The following is a 16944-nucleotide window of genomic DNA, read 5'->3' as shown; positions in this document are numbered from 1 at the left end:
AAATATACAGTAATCAAAATACCACTGGATCCTATGAAGGTAATTGTGAATGGGCAGATTCACACCGACAGGTGACCGGAATGAACAATGAGTTATGATTTCCACATCGTCCATGTAGTATTAATATATGAAATTATCCCAGCCCACTTGTAACATCAGAGAGTGGGACGTAAGTGGAGCAGCCCCCTACCAGAGTCCGAGTCTTTATATTAGGAAAAAAAGGGTAGAGTAGATGGGATTTTGGCTGGTGCTTGATTATATATGAATTTTAAGTAAAAATGGGGAACAAAGTAATAAAAGCCAATTTATAATTTCAAAAACCAGCTAAGGATTTAGCTCAGTGTTGTTTGAGCTCAGGAAGGTTTTGGATTCATTTGTATGCCTTATCATAACAAGTTAAGTTGTAGTTTTATACAGTACAAAAAATACCTGTAAAAGGCTTCAATATCACAGAGCACCATTAGGTTAAATAATTAGAAAATGTGATCCCAGGAGTATAAATTGCTTCGTAACATTTCAAGCAGTTTATTACAGTATCAACGTATATTTTAATCCTCATAAAAATAGAGCATCAATAAATATTTGCAGGGAGAGTCACTTACTAGGAAATTGTTATCACATACATACGTTATTGTCAAAAAAAATGTATAGTTTATACAGCCATTTCAGCTTGTCTTATTTCATGCTCTGTAAATCACAAAATAGGCCAATATTTCCGCGATACCTCCCTTCCAAATGCTTTTACTGCATGAATGCACTGCAGAAACAGCGATACAACTAACATGGTTACTGGATCATTTTGATGTCAGCAATGTAATATAAAATATAGAAATACATTCAAAAATAAAAAAAGAAACGTATATATGAAACACATAGCTTCATTCGATTAGAGCATTAAGTCACGGCGAGGGACTCCAGACTTGTACATTGGGTAGTGTAGTAACAGCCTCCTGGCTATTAAATATATAAATGTATAATATATTGTTAAAACATGCCCAGTGCTTTATACAGAGTTCTGGAAACGTTAAATGTTTTAGTACCAAAGAAGATGTAACATATCTTACATAAATCTCTTCTGGCACTGTAGATTCTAAAGTATCAAACGGCCTCGAATTTGGTTTTAATTAGTTCATTCTAGGGCTGCTTTGCTATGCTACAGTACTAGACGCCCCTTTTTTTCTTCAAAGTTTATCACATCATCACTGAACTGCTGACAACTTTCCTGCAGTATCTTGGCTCTGAATGTTCTGGGAACACACAACATGAACCAACAAGCTGAGGTTAGCGCTGAAGTCCAAATACAGAATGATTCTTTCTCGTTTCTGTTAGGATTTTTTGAAATGCTGCATGTAGAAAAAAAAAGAGCTCATGTTTAGTATAAAACTGGAGCCAGCGTTATGGTTCTAAATGTCACGGTGAAGTAACATAACCACTAACACAATATAGGCAACCACCATTAACACTTTTTATACGCTGTTAAGTAGCGACCTAACCAGGTAAGAACCCCTTGATATACATTAGGTATAACTCGTTTACTCACCTCAGCTCACTCTGCAATGTCATCATATTTCAGTAGTTTTGCAGAGCCTAGTCACTACTGTCTTACTGTCACTACTGGGTAATGCGGGATAACTTTTGATGTAATGTGCATTGGACTCAGCAGGACCTTTCATGGAGCTTCTGAGCTTGTTGTAAGCACATTTAATGGTAAGATATTTACCACAACATTATTTATAATGAGTCTACTTGGCCACTAGAACCTTGTGTATTGAAGTTCAGATCATGGCCCCAAGAACAAGAACTACATATCTGGCTACATATTTACAGTAGTGTTAGGGCTACTTTGCTTGGTTTTATCTATTAACTCCAAAAGTCTATAAAGTGTATACATGTGTGGTTTCATGAAAAGCATCCAGGAGGTTGAGGAGCCACGGCTGTGTATGTTACAGAACTTGAAATCCATTTTCTTCAAAGCCTGGACTGAAGTCTTTTTTTACACATAGATTTGTCCACTACTGATAAAACTCAGTAAGATTCTCAGTAAAGCAACATGCTTGGCATCGGCACTCTCTTGTTGTAGGTCTGTTGTGCACTCATGCCCGTGGCTCTATCCTGTGCGAAAGTTCAAAGAGTGTCTGCTGGTTGTCGATCACATGCAAGTGATGCGTGTAAAACTTCGCCTCCAGACGTTCTTTCTGAGGAATGTCGTTGCCTTTTGGAGATAAAACAAGAAATTTAAACAATGATACGAAAATATATAGACAACAGAAACACTTTTGCTTATTAAATAATGAATGTTAGGGTACAAGTCAGTTCACCATCATCACCCAATCCTTGCTTTGCATTAGAGCCCTGCGCGGGACTGCTTTTTGAATCCCGCCCGCTCCCGCTTTTTTGAATCCCGCTCCCGCAATGTGGGTGTTCCGCTCCCGCCCGATTTGTGGGCAATCCCGCCTGCTCCCGCCACATTTGTGGCCAATCACGCCCGCCTCCTTACCTGATTTCCCGCGCAGTCCCGCAAGGCTGCCCTTGAGTTGTTCCCTCACAGCGTCTCTTCTCTTGCTCCGCCCAGGAACAAGGCGGGGTCACAGGATGTGATGTCACATCACGTGACTCCGCCTTGTTCATGGGTGGAGCAAGATAGGAGACACTGTAATGGAGCAGCGAAAAGGCAGCCTTGCGGGACTGCGCAGGATTACCGGGACCCGCAGGTACAGTGTCTGACCGCCCGCAGCCCCAGAAAGACCGCCCGCGCCTGCAAGTTTTTTGCCCGGTCCCTCTATCCCCTGCATTACCAGATATCCTCTAGATGTCAATCATCTATTAGTGTTAGAAAAAAAAACACACAAGCTGGGCTGATTCTCGGTCGGCATGAAAAAATATTTTAGACATTTTTGGAACTCACTGGCAACTACTCATTATTGAAAATGTGTACTTTCTTGCTTGTTCTTGTTTTTTTTGCCGTGCTTTTTTTCATTTCATGGAAGTTTTTCACCAATGACTTGCACACAGTCATTTATTAGAGCATAGGGGGCACCAGTACCTTTGTCACACTTGGAGAGTAAACCTGACCCTGGGCATGTCTGGCTTTCTGTAGCACCACTTGTACTTCATGAAAGCGCTGAAGATGAGGCAGCTGATCACAATACTGCAGGGCAAAGTAACATATGATAGACAATACGCTCTCCATTAATCCCTCATGCCCACGACATGCTATTCAATCCTAGCTGAGCTGCAACGTCCATCAAGGACCACCATCAAAGACCTGCTTTGCCATTAACGTGTTATCAAACTATACAGCTTTCCACTCGTCTCCACAGTGCACATACAGCCGTGATCCTTATTAATCCCACAACCAATTCTGTCAATTTGCAGCGCAAATGAACCTTCACTCCCCAAATGCTGGTATATGGGGTTCTACATGAGGATACAGAAATGCAAAGCAAGGCAATATTGGATATAAGAAGGAAATAATTCTTACCACCTTCCTCTTTAGGGAAAGATAATTCTAGGAATTTAGCAGTTTACTGAGTGGCTTAATTCAGCGTGCCAATGAATTTTGTATTTGAAAGTGGAAAGACTGGACTTGCTAAAGAATGATGGCAAGCTTTTAGGCCTGAGCTGAAAATACATTGTGTTCTATTGGAATGTAAATGACGTTCGCTCTGCAGATTCGGAATTCATGCCTCCATCTAAATTATTTCGAGATGGAATGTAAAGTACATAATAAAAATGACAATGTCCAGGTATGTTCTGTTCTGCCTTTGCTTGAGACGGCTGCTACATGATGCTAAACATGCGTTTACCCAAAAAGCAGAAGCCTCTTCGACATTTAGGAAATTAGTAAAATTCACAAATTTAATAAAACGCTTCTAGGGGTGTTTTCATCTCTGTGATTCTCCAAATAGTCATATCCTGGAGACTACTGTGCTAACACCGTAAATTAATAATGGCATTTTACTGGAAGAAACTGTGCAGAATACTTGATTTCGGTGCCATAATTATACGGCATTACCATAAATCAAGATACAAGGAAACATCATTTGTGAGAATAAACATTACAGACTCAATTATTAAAAATATATTCAAAATTTAAAGGGAAAACTATCATGTAAGGTAAGGGGGCACAATGAAAATGCAGAGAAGGTTATTCTGCTGAATCATTCCATGCATTTGCAAAGGACCAAAAAAACAAACTATTAATTTAAAGGAGTCATTAAGTGCAAATGATGGCTAGAAAGCCCTTTTAATGGAATTTTTTCTTAAAAAGGAATACATTGATTGATGTAGATTTGCATCTTGTTCCATTTGTCCCTCAACACTACAACATACAGCCCATTAACAAAACACAAGCCAAATGGGTCATACTTTGTTGTCCAGTACACATTATGAATTAATTGAGTTTGGGCTTTTAATAAATTCCATTTGTCCTAGGGAACCTAATGTATAAACAGCTACTGTCACCACCTACCAATAATTATCATTTTAACACTGATAAAATAAATACTCTTACTCATCAAAATCAATATTCCCAAAATAATATTAACAATTAACAAAATTAATAAAAAAGTTAGATATGGTTTTTTTTTCTCACTTACCAAACTGGTTATTCCGGCAGTATCTAAGTGACCGCACTGTGTCTGCTATCATATGCTGGGAAAAATAAAGGGTACATATTGTTAATGCGTATCGCAAACAAACGTATGGAGCGAACTGAATGCTTGTCTTTATAAAAGTACACACCTCATGCGATTTTATGCATCTGAATTGTACATGCTGTGCAAAGAAATGCATTATTTTCTAAATCATTACGACAATTATTCTAATCTTCTTATAAACGATTTAACTTGCATGCCAGGGCAGCCAAGAGGAGTTGCATCACTTAATTACACTTCCATGTGCCAAAGCTCCTCCTTTGTGCAGAATCCATGGAAAATGCCAGCCCGCCAATAAATATACATTTGGAGCTACTGCTGCTTAACGTGCGCAACTTATTCTTAATAAGCATTTAATTAATTCCCGTGGCCGCTCAGCGTGGTGGTTCTCGCACACTTCGAAATGTAATTTAATGTTTAAGTAAAAGGAGCAGTGTTGCATTTTAAAATAAAAGCGCTGTTCCGAAGCGTGTTTGGAGAAAATCTAGGATTATGCTGAAAGTCACCATGTGTTGGATGTAGATAATGCTTTTCTTCCAGTCTTCTATTACCATAATATCACACATTGGTACTTGGCCTCCTCATGCTGATGATTCCAGAGAGGTTAACTATTAGGAATCGTAACCCTCTGCGTGCCAGGGAAACTATGTTCCGGGACATTTTGTTCTCCCACAGAGTCATTACCCACCTAGTATTTTAATTATATGAAAGATCCATAAATAATTATTATTGTCCTAAGGAGCTGTACCTTAGAATTGTAAATTTTAGGGAAATATAGAAATTAAATCAAGAGAGATCCCTCTGTCCATAGTTTTTATTAACAAGTAAAAATCTACACACAAATCTTGTAAAGCTGCGTCCCCAAGCCATGCCTCTCACCTTTGAAACAACGGCAACTTTTAGATTATTTAAAAAGGTTAGTAAGGCATGTAAGACCTCAGATAGGGCTCTATCGCCCAATACATTTTGAGCCTGTGTTCCTGGCATAATTTATTAACAAGTTTATTTGGGCACTCAGCAGTGCTAGGAATAATGTTCATAATATTAGATTGAGTTAAAAACTAGGTAGGATTTTAAAAATATGATTAGCATTTTATATTGACCTCAAAATTAAAATGAACCTGTTTATTCCACGAAAGAAAGAGTATCATGAACTGCTAGACTCATGAAATCCTCTGTAAAAGTTCAACAATAGACTGGTGATAAAAATAGCTAACCTAACAATATTCAAAAGTTAAAAAAAAAAAATTAAAATCTAGAATAAACAGAGAGAAGTGAATCATAATTTATTAGATAAAACACCCTGTAGCTGAAGCCAAAAATGTGTCTGTAAAAGTGTAGCTCACTTTGAACTTCTTTCCACATCTGGACATGAGGTTGTATACAAACAGCGCTCGAGCGACATTGTGTTCCTGCACAGGAACAAAGCCCCCAGCACAGGAGAAGAAAAACAATAGGCAGAAAACACAGGGCGCACATCCAAGAGCTTCGGCATCCATGTGTTTTTAAGAGTTGTTGACAGTATTTTCACATCCTCTCAAAAAAGAAAATGACTCACATGTTGTGAGGTCTGAGAATCTGGCCAACGCGATAGACACAGGAAGCTATTTTCAGCTTATCCATAATTTACCATCAGTTCCAGTATGATATTAAGAGAGACAAAAAACAGTGAAAAGACTCTCCAAATAGGTTGCTGTTCTTTCAAGTGTTTTGAAGGCTCAGTAACAAAATTGATATGGCCATAACGGAGAGATAGAGAAGATAGAGCCTTTAGTCCAAGGTGAAACTGTTTATTAGGCCAACATAGAACAAGATGTTTATTCACATACACTTTGAGGACCTTTGAGGTCTCGCCTCTGAAGAGGATCTCAGAGGTCCAGAAAGCTTATAAGGTTATGTATTTTTCTATGTTGGCCCAATAAAAGAAATAACCTTAAAGTCTCCAATATTTATTAAAGGAATAATCATGCTAGTTTTATTTTGGTAAGACCTGAAATATATGAAACGCTGTGCACGGCTGCCTGATCCACCACCCCCTCTGTGGATCGCAGCTAGGTTCAACCCCGAGACCAGACCCCATCGGAGAATGTGATACTTATTCACATGTTTAGCCTCCATAATGTTCTTAAATCTGCAGGATATGCAGGAGCTAAACAGAAGTAACCACTAATATACATTTTTTTAAGCATTAAAATAGTCAACAAATACGATTACTTACCAGCTTTTCAAAATTTACAAGGTTGTCCAAAAACGTTTTATTTCCTTCATGAATGAAGGTAACATCTGGAAGAAAAATAAGTCTATATTTCATATTTTATTAGAACATTGCTTTTGTCTTATCACAGAGAATAAAATGCATTGCTCTGGCACCCAGGGGGCTAAAAGGTAATTATTGTAAAGGCTCTGCATCCAGTGATTCCTCTAGTTATTTGTAAGGATACAATGCCTCTTGTTCTTGTCAAGGAAGAGTTGTTTCTATCTATCTATCTTTTATACACACACCTATTACAAACACACTAATTAGTAATTGCAAAAGTATGGATCAGCCTGCAGGTTGATTAATGACTGGAGATTTAGCCACTTTAAATTCAGGAATAGCTCAACATTAGCAAGGACATAAATTAATTAAATTTTAATAGCCCAAGATGCTTGAAGAGTGCTCCAGTCAATGTCAAATGATATCAAAGCACTGATGTGATTTGCATGCTAACCGGCATGGATACAGCTGTATTTTAAGTGCCAGGAGTTATTTAAGAGCAGCATACACGTGCTATACGCATAAGCTGCAACAGTCTTCCACAAATCATTAGAAACCTATACCCTAAACTTCCTGCCCCTGCCTGAATCAAACGGTAAAAGGATACCAAATTAACCCCTAAAGTCCAAGTCAATCAGCCATCAAGATATCCATGCCTACGTTTAGAAAAATATTGCATAACAGGAATACAATAGAAAAAAATACATGGAGAAATAACTCCAATGCTGGAAACTTCGTATGTGGTGTTAAGGGCGTTGCCACGTGCCATACAGCCCATCTAGTCTGCTCATAGAAAAAATCATTGCTCTTTGCAGAAGTCTTCTTCATTGTCTGTGATTAGCATTATTGATCTGATCTGTGGTATGGTATAAAAGCTTCTTGCAGACTTACACAAGCGGTGCCAGCACTAATCTATGAGCAATGACTTTTAAATGAACACTGTCAGTGAGGTCTAGGTGTGTCAAAGGGTTTGTTGGTTCTCATCATCTAAGCAATGAGACTGCTTTGCAGCCTTTGAAAACTCCTCATTCTTCCTCTCCACAATATAGATGTTAATTCATTCATATTGATTACCTTTGAGAAGCAAGGGCATGAAGGGAATTTTCGGTGGCTTCATTTTCTTAAAGGTATCTCGGTATGCTTTGTGATTCAGAGACGGATCCTAGAACATGAGATGGAAAATAAGAGGTCATTGACCTATTGAAGGAAATGTTTCAGACTGTCAATATAGACCTCAGGAAAATACAACGCGTGCGACAGAGAGCAAATATAGTTCTAGAGACATCATGTATGTTCACAAGAAGAAGGCATGAACTACTTAAAATAAATGGGTTGTAAGCTCATTAGACAATTTAAGCGGGGTTAAAACTGAGGATGTATTCCTAGACAAAGAAAATCTAAAACGGACCCCAGGTTAAAAAAAAGATTCCAGTGTTTCAGATTTCCTTTACATTTCATAACATGTTGTTTGAAAGAATATGTTCTGCCTTCTGATTGGATGGATACAGACTTCTATAGATCTGCAGTTGATGCTCTTTTCTGCTAGATGGCCATCTGGGGAAAAAGTATTAGAGCTGGTAGAGGATGTTCAAGAACAGGACCATATCACATTGTTTTCAATACAAGGTGGATCATTTTGCCAGAATTTTGGAAATCAAAAAGCAACTCTGCCTGTGGTGAGCATCGAGGACTGACTTTGAGAAGCTTATCTGTACAGCACATACATCATTAGGACAGCGGGTCTACAAGGTTATATTTTAAATAGTTATGTATGAAACACAAAAGAAAGGCTTCTGGAAAGGCCCTGAGCATGAAACAATCCCAGTAGATTAAAGTTTATATTTAATTTACAGTTTGTGTATTGTTTCAAAGCTCCTTTTCCTGGTAAATGTACCAATGTTTGCTCGAGTCGTTTCCTGGTCTTGCAAAAACAAAATAAGTGTTCCATTGGTCACCAGTTAATTTAAAGAAATTACTGTTACTAGCAGTGAGAATCGATGAAAATCTAGAAATAAAAAGAACATGCACTCACCGTCAGGCTTTCAAGTTCAGAGAAGAGTTTCTTCAACTTTCCTGGGATTTTCTTGGAAAGAAAAGAAAGAGAATTCATAATGTGTGAGCAACAATCCTGAAGCTTTGAAGGCTCCTGCTAGCTTCCCATACACTCCACAGTACTGGATGTGCACTGAATAACAAGTACAAGGACCTGGGACTGAAACATGACCAACTATCTCTCATTCCAAAAGGCTTCCTCTTCTGTTGTGTGAATTTGTTGTAATTAAAAACAACAAAGAGTGATGCGACATTTGTAGCACTACAAAACGCAAAAAAATATATCACCAGACAATAAAATCACAGCCTATGATAACATTTATGGAGTAAGAGTTGTATTTCGTGCATTATAGGTAACACACAACCTAACTTCTTACCTCCCAGGTTTGAGAAAGCCGACTTACAGATGCCGTGTTCAGACCCATTATAATGGCAAAGAAAGAGTTCAAGTTCCGCTGGGCTTTACAGCTGTAGAAGAAAATGAAACGTGCACTTAAACGTAATGGTTTATTTGTTTCAATATTCTGTTTCTACACAGTTATAAACTACCTCTATGCTGGTGGGTAGGTTGTGAGCTCAATCATTCGCGATGATGACCAGTCCATGGCGGTTACAGGCCAGCTCGTTCATGAGCAAGCGAGAACGGATATCATTTCATCTACACATTTGCTTGCACATATTTATCCTTTATGTGAAGTATTCATTTGTAATTTGCTTTTTGTGCAACATTCCGCTCACGTGAATGCTACTAATTGCTAGTTTTTGTCTCTACCTATCAGTAAGATAACGAATGCATCCTGATTATATCAGTGTACTGGAGATATCACTTTTGTTGTGCAAAAATAATATCATGAGTAAGCCAATTTTGGTCTACTGCAGACAGTTGAAATTGGTCATTCTACACTTCAAGGTAATGCATATTTAAAATAATGACTCTCTAAATCAGAATGGGCTTTGGCACATGGGAAATAAGCATATGCTATGTCTAAACTCAATTTATGCCCTCGGCAGCACTGGCTCCGAGTTGTGTTTCACAAATTAATTTCGAAAATTGAATTGCAAATAGAATATGTATAGACGTTTTTCCTCCTGGCCTCAAGGAATGAGGGATCATAAACCATACAGAAATTCCAGACGTTGTTAAGCACAGCATAGTAAGTCAATCACTAAATCTTAGATATTGTGCTTCATGTCTTACATTGGAAACTCCATGTAATGATCTCATAACGTAACTTAAATGTTCGAATAGGAAACATTCTCAGGAATTACTTTTTATATCGTCAAACATCTAACATCATAGTAACCAGATGTTCATTTGAATTGCATGCTTTTCTTTTTCTCCAGTGGATTCAATCAAATGGTTAAATGTTAAGTGAGAATACTGCATAACCCTTCTGCAAAGAGTGTAATAGGAATGGTGATAAATTATTACCGACTAATAGGATTGGAGGCAGAGCGTGTCTGTGTGAAAATGGTAAATCATTGGGGAGTCTACTACATCCGGATAAAACGTCAGGACTCTATAAACAGAACAAGGGTGCCAGCTGATTCATTCGGTCTAAACTCCAGACAACAGGCAATGTCCACTTAGAATCACACACATTGTAAAAACAATCTCTGGCTAGACTACTGGGACATCTTAAAGTCTGTCTCAGCAGTGTTAGGCAGAAACGCCTACAGTATTTGTATGTCAAGGAGCAAAAAGCAAATCTTTTCATCAAATGTAAAAGAAAAATAATATAATTGTAAAGTACAATAACTGCAGTTTTTATTTATGATCTTAAGGAAAAAGAATAGGGTCCCCAAACATTCTTCCCCAGAATAATATCCATTACTGTCCTGTCACTGGGTCTACAGTTACCAAGCGCAAAAGGCTACGGGCCATGGGCCTTTCTGGTTTAACCATGTTGGAATAGATCAAGATGGCATGAGGTCTGGATTAGTAAAAGCAGACCTTGCAAGGCCCTCATTGAGACCCAAATCCTTCTGTCTTTCGTTCCTCTCCTGCACTTCCGGGAGCTCAGAACGAAGATATTTCTACTTACTGAGCAGCGATTTTGATGAACTTTTTAACCAGCTGCACTCGCTTAACCAGCTGGTTACAGAGCAGGATCTCGGTGGCCACCCAGAGCTGGACTTCATTACATCTCTGAAGGAGCAGGTTCAGGTTCAGCGTGTTTTCACTCTTCCCCTGTCTGCTGAACGTGAAGTAAATAAGCTCTTGCTGCAAAACAAAGGAAAATGGATTTTACTCGTATTTCTTTACAATGTATCCACCGTACACAGAGCCGGATTTACACGCAAGGACTTTTGGCACAAAGACTACTGATGGTCCCCGCACTTAATTAAGGCTTGAAAGGCAAGGCATAGGCAACAAATGCAAGAGACGCACTTAAAATTAGATACTGCGTACTAATGTACAACATGCGGAAGCTCTGAACACACGCACAGTACATGTATGTATATATATTGTATGGACAAGATCAATGCAGGTTTTGTCTTATCACCATAGCAACCAGTGATATCATGACCATTCAATATCAAATCCGGCTGTGTTTATTTCCAGGCATTCCTAACCACAACTTTCCAAGTGCTAATCTTAACGGTACGATGGCATCACTTCGCCGTCTCACCTCGTGAATCGAATTAAAGAGACTCCAGTCGAAGCTGGTCAATTCCAAAGCAATATCCCAGGTGTTCATCCCGAGTATCCTCACTGATCTGTGCTGCGTCTCCTCGTTCTCTGCAAAAGGATTCTACACCATAGCAGAGCGGGGGGGAAAAAAGGACACGTGGTGTAAATGTTTTGGTCTGACTATGAAGACGATTAAAAAAATTACAAATGTTTGGAGGAGCGATCCGCTGGGAGTGCACTTGATTTTTTTCACGCTTGTTCCCCTTCGATAAGATTATTCAGTCAATTTAGGAAGAGGCCTTGAAGGCGGTGAAGAGTGTGATGAATTGATACTCGTTGAGCAAAGTACTCTGGTCAGCAATTCAATTATAAAGGAACTGACCAGGCAGATCTCATCATAAAAATGAAGTGCGCTTTGTTCTTTAATTAACCCCCTCTGCGCCAGACAACTTTTCACTTTTACTTAAGAAGTAGGGGTTTAGACAGCATGGGCATGTCTTGGTATTGCGATGCTAGTCAGTTTATTTATGGTGGGAATTAACATGCATCTACAAAAAAACCTAGCGACCCAACATCTCTTACCAGTGTAGCAGTTTTCCTGTAAGTATAAATGCGACTGGTTGATTCCAGGGACTTGACAAGGGCCATTTCTGTTGGAAGTAGTTCATGTTTTTCTATGAAAAAAAAACATTCACCAAGAATGATTAGCATTCCATATCGCTACTCTATACTATAGATTATATTATTTCCAAAAAGACAAGATGAAAAACTAGTCTTTTAATTTTTTTAAGAAAAAGGGAAATACAGAATCCATTTAATTTGAAAATGCACCCTTGTTCTTACAACGAAGACCCAACAGCTTGTGTTTATAAAGAATTGAACACAAGTAAAAGCACCATATACTGTAACATAATTACGTTGTTACCTCAACAGGGTCTGGCTAACTATAAATATAAATGATTTGAGAGAGAAAAATATTACAGAATAGGTGCCTTCGGGCTGTGGATTTTATGGTGCAGGGGTAGAAGTCTCCAGGCTTTATGATGGATGCTTAAAATGAAACCATATGGCACCCTAAGCATTAAGAAATACTGCAAGCATTCAATAATGATATACTTCTCACCAACATAAAAATAATATGTTTCTTGAAACTCAAATCGTGATATATTATTTTTTTTTTTCCTTTTTTATTTTATTTTTTTTAAGTAGGAAACAAGGTTATTTATAGAACTCAAACCTTAGATAACATTTTTGAAATCACATGGGTGATACCTTCGGTAGTACTGAGCTAAGAAAAGGCAAAAACTTTAATTTAAGCACCCGAGGACGTTTTGTCTCACTTCTCTCACCATAGCTATGCTGCAGCTTGCATGCCTCCTTCGCTCACAGTGGCCTCTAAATTAAAACTCACAAGATTTCCCATTTTCTAAGAAACTTTTTGTTTTAAAAAGCTAAGAAATTCATTTCGGACTGTGAAATAAAAGATTTATTGAAAACGCGCAAGCCTGTGATGTGTATTTCTAAAGTAAGCAAAGATCTGCCTAGAGAGTCAAGACTCAGGACCCGTGAACCAGCTGTCGCTATGGTAACAACACTCTTGCTAGACGTTCTGTGCCTTGGAAGCGATCATCCAGCTGAGAGCATCCCCCAGGGGTGTCGGGTACCCGTGCAAGGAATTGGCAACCATTATTTCTTTATGGACATTTGTGATTTTAGTAGAAAGAAAACAGAATAAAAATTACCCCCAGAGAACGTGACAGTGACCAAAGCCAGGTCTTCTTCTGGTTGCTGAATTCTTTCACACACTATCTTCAATATATCCTGCACAGAGCTGGATACTTTAGCTCTGATGCTTACGTAGGAATGATCTGTTATGTAGACACGGCAGAAAACTGCACAAAAAAGGAAGGGTACAGGCTTTAGCATTCCACGGACAACGCCATAAAACTCGCACACTGTCAGCTTCTGCTTTCCTGCTATGTATGGTATAAAGGCAACAGAAAATGAAAATCTTAGTGTTCCAGCTGTTATTCTTAATAGAAAGTATTCTAGAATTTATTGTGCTGGCTTTTTAAATATATATATATATATATATATATATATATATATGTATATACAATTTGCTTTAGTTATTACATACAGAGTGTGATATTTAATCATAGTAACCCATCATCTATATGGGATTTTTAGGAGAAAGGGAGTTATTTACAGATAGGATAGCCCCACGTTATACTATTATAGGAATGCAGGTTAGAGTCTAGGAAGAGTATACTAGAATGGTTAGTGTGAGATTACAATGACCCTATGATTGTAGGCTGTATATTCCCCACCTTAAGGGACATTTTAATAGATATTGTAATAAAGTTGATTTTAGTTTCTTTTGGGTTTATTATAGTTTCCACGATTTAGTTCCCAATGATTTTGTGCTTTATTTTGAACGTGAAACTAGTAATACAATTTGGTGGGAGTTCCACTTTTAAATAGTCTCCCCCAGAGCCGGCCTTAGGCGTTGTGGCGCCCTGTGCGGACTACTCCTCTGGCGCCCCCCCCCTCTGCCCCTTCAAACTACTCCCCCTCTCTACCCCTTCAAACTACCTCTGCCCCTTCAAACTACACCCCCCCTGTCCCTTCAAACTACACCCCCCCTCTGTCCCTTCAAACTACACCCCCCCGCCACTTCAAACTACACCCCCCCTTCAAACTACTCCCCCCCCCCTTTCCCCCTTCAAACTACCCCCCCCCCCCCACACTTACCTTGTTGCCGGAGTCCTGCGGTGAGAGCGGGAGGCATCCGTCTTCTCGCTCTGCCGGCATTTCATGTTGAGCGCCGGCACAGTGACGGAGTCACGGAGAGTAAGGGGCGCTGAGCGGTTGCTGAGAACTTCACGAGCAACCGCTCGGAGCCCCTGACCAGGACTTGGATTAAAGCATCGTTTTTTTCTTTAAAACTTTATTTAACATGAATGATGTTAAATAAAGTTTAAAAAAAAAAAAACGATGCTTTAATCTAAGTCCCGGTCAGGCGCCCCTGCAACCATGGCGCCCTGTGCGGTCGCACAGGTCGCACACCCCTAAGGCCGGCCCTGGTCTCCCCACCCAACACCCATTTCTTACTTACTTTCCTCTATTTCGTTAATATTTCCTCTGTGTTGGAGCCAGTTCTCCTTCAGGCTGAATTGGTGGAAGAGGGCTTTATTCTGTAAGCAAAAGATAAAGAACAATATAGCCGTGTAATCATTTCATTTGTAAGGGTTTTTTTTAATGGTCCCAGAAAGAACTGACAAAATTCAAGAAAAGGAAACCTACCCACCCAACACAGGCAACATGAGCGTTAGTCATTTCTGTTCTACAGAAAGGAAGGGAAGGGGAGTATTACTGACACGACAAATTCACGGAACACCGTTTCCGTTCACATCTCATCCTACAGCCAACCGGACCATCCATTCATCAGCCCTTCTGCGAAAGATTGCTGTAACTGCATTATCCTAAAGGACTTTGGGCTCACAGGTGAAACAAAGGCTAACTGTATAAGAATTAGATTTTCTTGTTTCTGTACACAGCCATAGAATTCTGAATGAATCATTACGATACGGACTCTTCTGCTCTCTTATATTTCATGCAATTTATATATTATAAATTGTGATTCTAATGTCGGGGTGCACTGGTTTCAACACAGGCTTTAACCCTGTCCTGTGTGTGGGCAAGTAAGCCCCAAGCAGACCATACACACACAATGATGTATCTGGAAAACGGATCTCTCCTTGGTAAAAAAAGCTCTATGAATCAGTGGTATAAAGGTTGGGACTTATGACATGGTAAAGCTTGTACGTATAAATGCAACAATATTCAATGTAACATAACGTACATTGAAATCTTATCCTATGATGCAATATGGCAGATAGGATAACACACGGAGAGCATAAATGCCTAAAGGACACTTGATTGCAAATTATTAAAGGGTCCGGGGCTTAGATGTAATGTAAACAAGTTCTACTTCATAAAGAGGGTAGTAGAAAACAGCCTACCAGCAGAAGTGGTAAAAGTTAAAATAGTAAGGGAATTTAAACAGGCTTGGCATTTGTACATGGCATTAACATTAGAACAGCTCTGTTTCTCTGCTGGCCTTAAGGTTTTTTACATTATCACTGAGTGGTACATGTTATACTGAAACTACAGTACAGAGTAGGGGGAAGAAGAATAAAAGTAAATGTATTACCTTTCTATGAGGTGAGTATTCATCAACCGTGCTGAAAAAAATAAAAAAGACATTATGTTTTATGATACAACCACTTCTAATCATCCCCATATCCTACTGCATTGTAGTCTTCTCCCTTACATACTCATCTTTAATCAGGCACCCACTTTCCATATGCCTCCACCGCCTCATTATTCTGTCTCTGCAGTGCCTAACTCCATATTAATCCATATGTCCCCATATGTTCCGCTCCAGGATATATGGTGTGTATTCACTAAACCAAGAGTTTTCGGCTCCCTGACTTCATTATGCATAAAGGGGTAATCCTAGTGAAGCTTCTACTTCAACTCATCTCAATGAATAAGGTGCAAGGTGTAAAACTGTAAGAATAAATAAATAAACTGCGAAAGATTGCTGTAACTGCATTATCCTAAAGGACTTTGGGCTCACAGGTGAAACAAAGGCTAACTGTATAAGAATTAGATTTTCTTGTTTCTGTACACAGCCATAGAATTCTGAATGAATCATTACGATACGGACTCTTCTGCTCTCTTATATTTCATGCAATTTATATATTATAAATTGTGATTCTAATGTCGGGGTGCACTGGTTTCAACACAGGCTTTAACCCTGTCCTGTGTGTGGGCAAGTAAGCCCCAAGCAGACCATACACACACAATGCTGTATCTGGAAAACGGATCTCTCCTTGGTAAAAAGGCTCTATGAATCAGCGGTATAAAGGTTGGGACTTATGACATGGTAAAACTTGTATCTGACTCCCTGACTTCATTATGCATAAATGGGTAATCCTAGTGAAGCTTCTACTTCAACTCATCTCAATGAATAAGGTGCAAGGTGTAAAACCATAAGCCTTGGCATCTGATCAGCCCAAGGAACCGAGCCAGAGAGAAAATCATTGGAAGAAATGTGTCCATACAGACCAGAATGAGACATTTCGGGTAATTAGGAGGTAGCAGCAAAACTGTAGGAGATAAGGCTACCTGGCTCAAGGGGTGACAAGGATGGGCTTTTTAAATGCTTCAAAGCAAACATTAATTATAGTAAATATAGATTTACCGTATCTGCTAGTGAATAATCACTAAAGCCCCATCCATCTTCAGGATTAAGGCTCATCTGTCCTTCCTAACAT

At 39.0% G+C, this 16944-nt stretch overlaps 1 protein-coding gene across 1 annotated transcript in view; it reads right to left on the bottom strand.

The window, feature by feature from the left end:
* Positions 1-2093: 2093 nt before the first annotated feature.
* The window catches only part of LOC149300846 (rap guanine nucleotide exchange factor 5-like), a 65520-nt gene continuing 50669 nt past the window's right edge, over positions 2094-16944 (bottom strand). Inside the window, exons 9-20 of the mRNA XM_089484883.1 lie at positions 15816-15846; positions 14718-14796; positions 13342-13491; positions 12182-12273; positions 11598-11720; positions 11010-11188; positions 9342-9432; positions 8945-8995; positions 7987-8074; positions 6874-6938; positions 4599-4653; positions 2094-2212 (exon numbers count right to left, since the gene is read on the bottom strand). Coding sequence (XP_089341009.1) covers positions 2094-2212; positions 4599-4653; positions 6874-6938; positions 7987-8074; positions 8945-8995; positions 9342-9432; positions 11010-11188; positions 11598-11720; positions 12182-12273; positions 13342-13491; positions 14718-14796; positions 15816-15846 — 1123 coding nt within the window. The remainder of the gene's footprint in view (positions 2213-4598; positions 4654-6873; positions 6939-7986; positions 8075-8944; positions 8996-9341; positions 9433-11009; positions 11189-11597; positions 11721-12181; positions 12274-13341; positions 13492-14717; positions 14797-15815; positions 15847-16944) is intronic.

This window comes from Sceloporus occidentalis, unplaced genomic scaffold, assembly GCF_023333645.1.
Source record: "Sceloporus occidentalis isolate IW3139 unplaced genomic scaffold, rSceOcc1.0.p SCAF_23, whole genome shotgun sequence".
Taxonomy (NCBI): domain Eukaryota; kingdom Metazoa; phylum Chordata; class Lepidosauria; order Squamata; family Phrynosomatidae; genus Sceloporus; species Sceloporus occidentalis.
The sequence above is the reverse complement of the archived record's forward strand: the minus strand, read 5'-3'. Positions and strand labels throughout refer to the sequence as shown.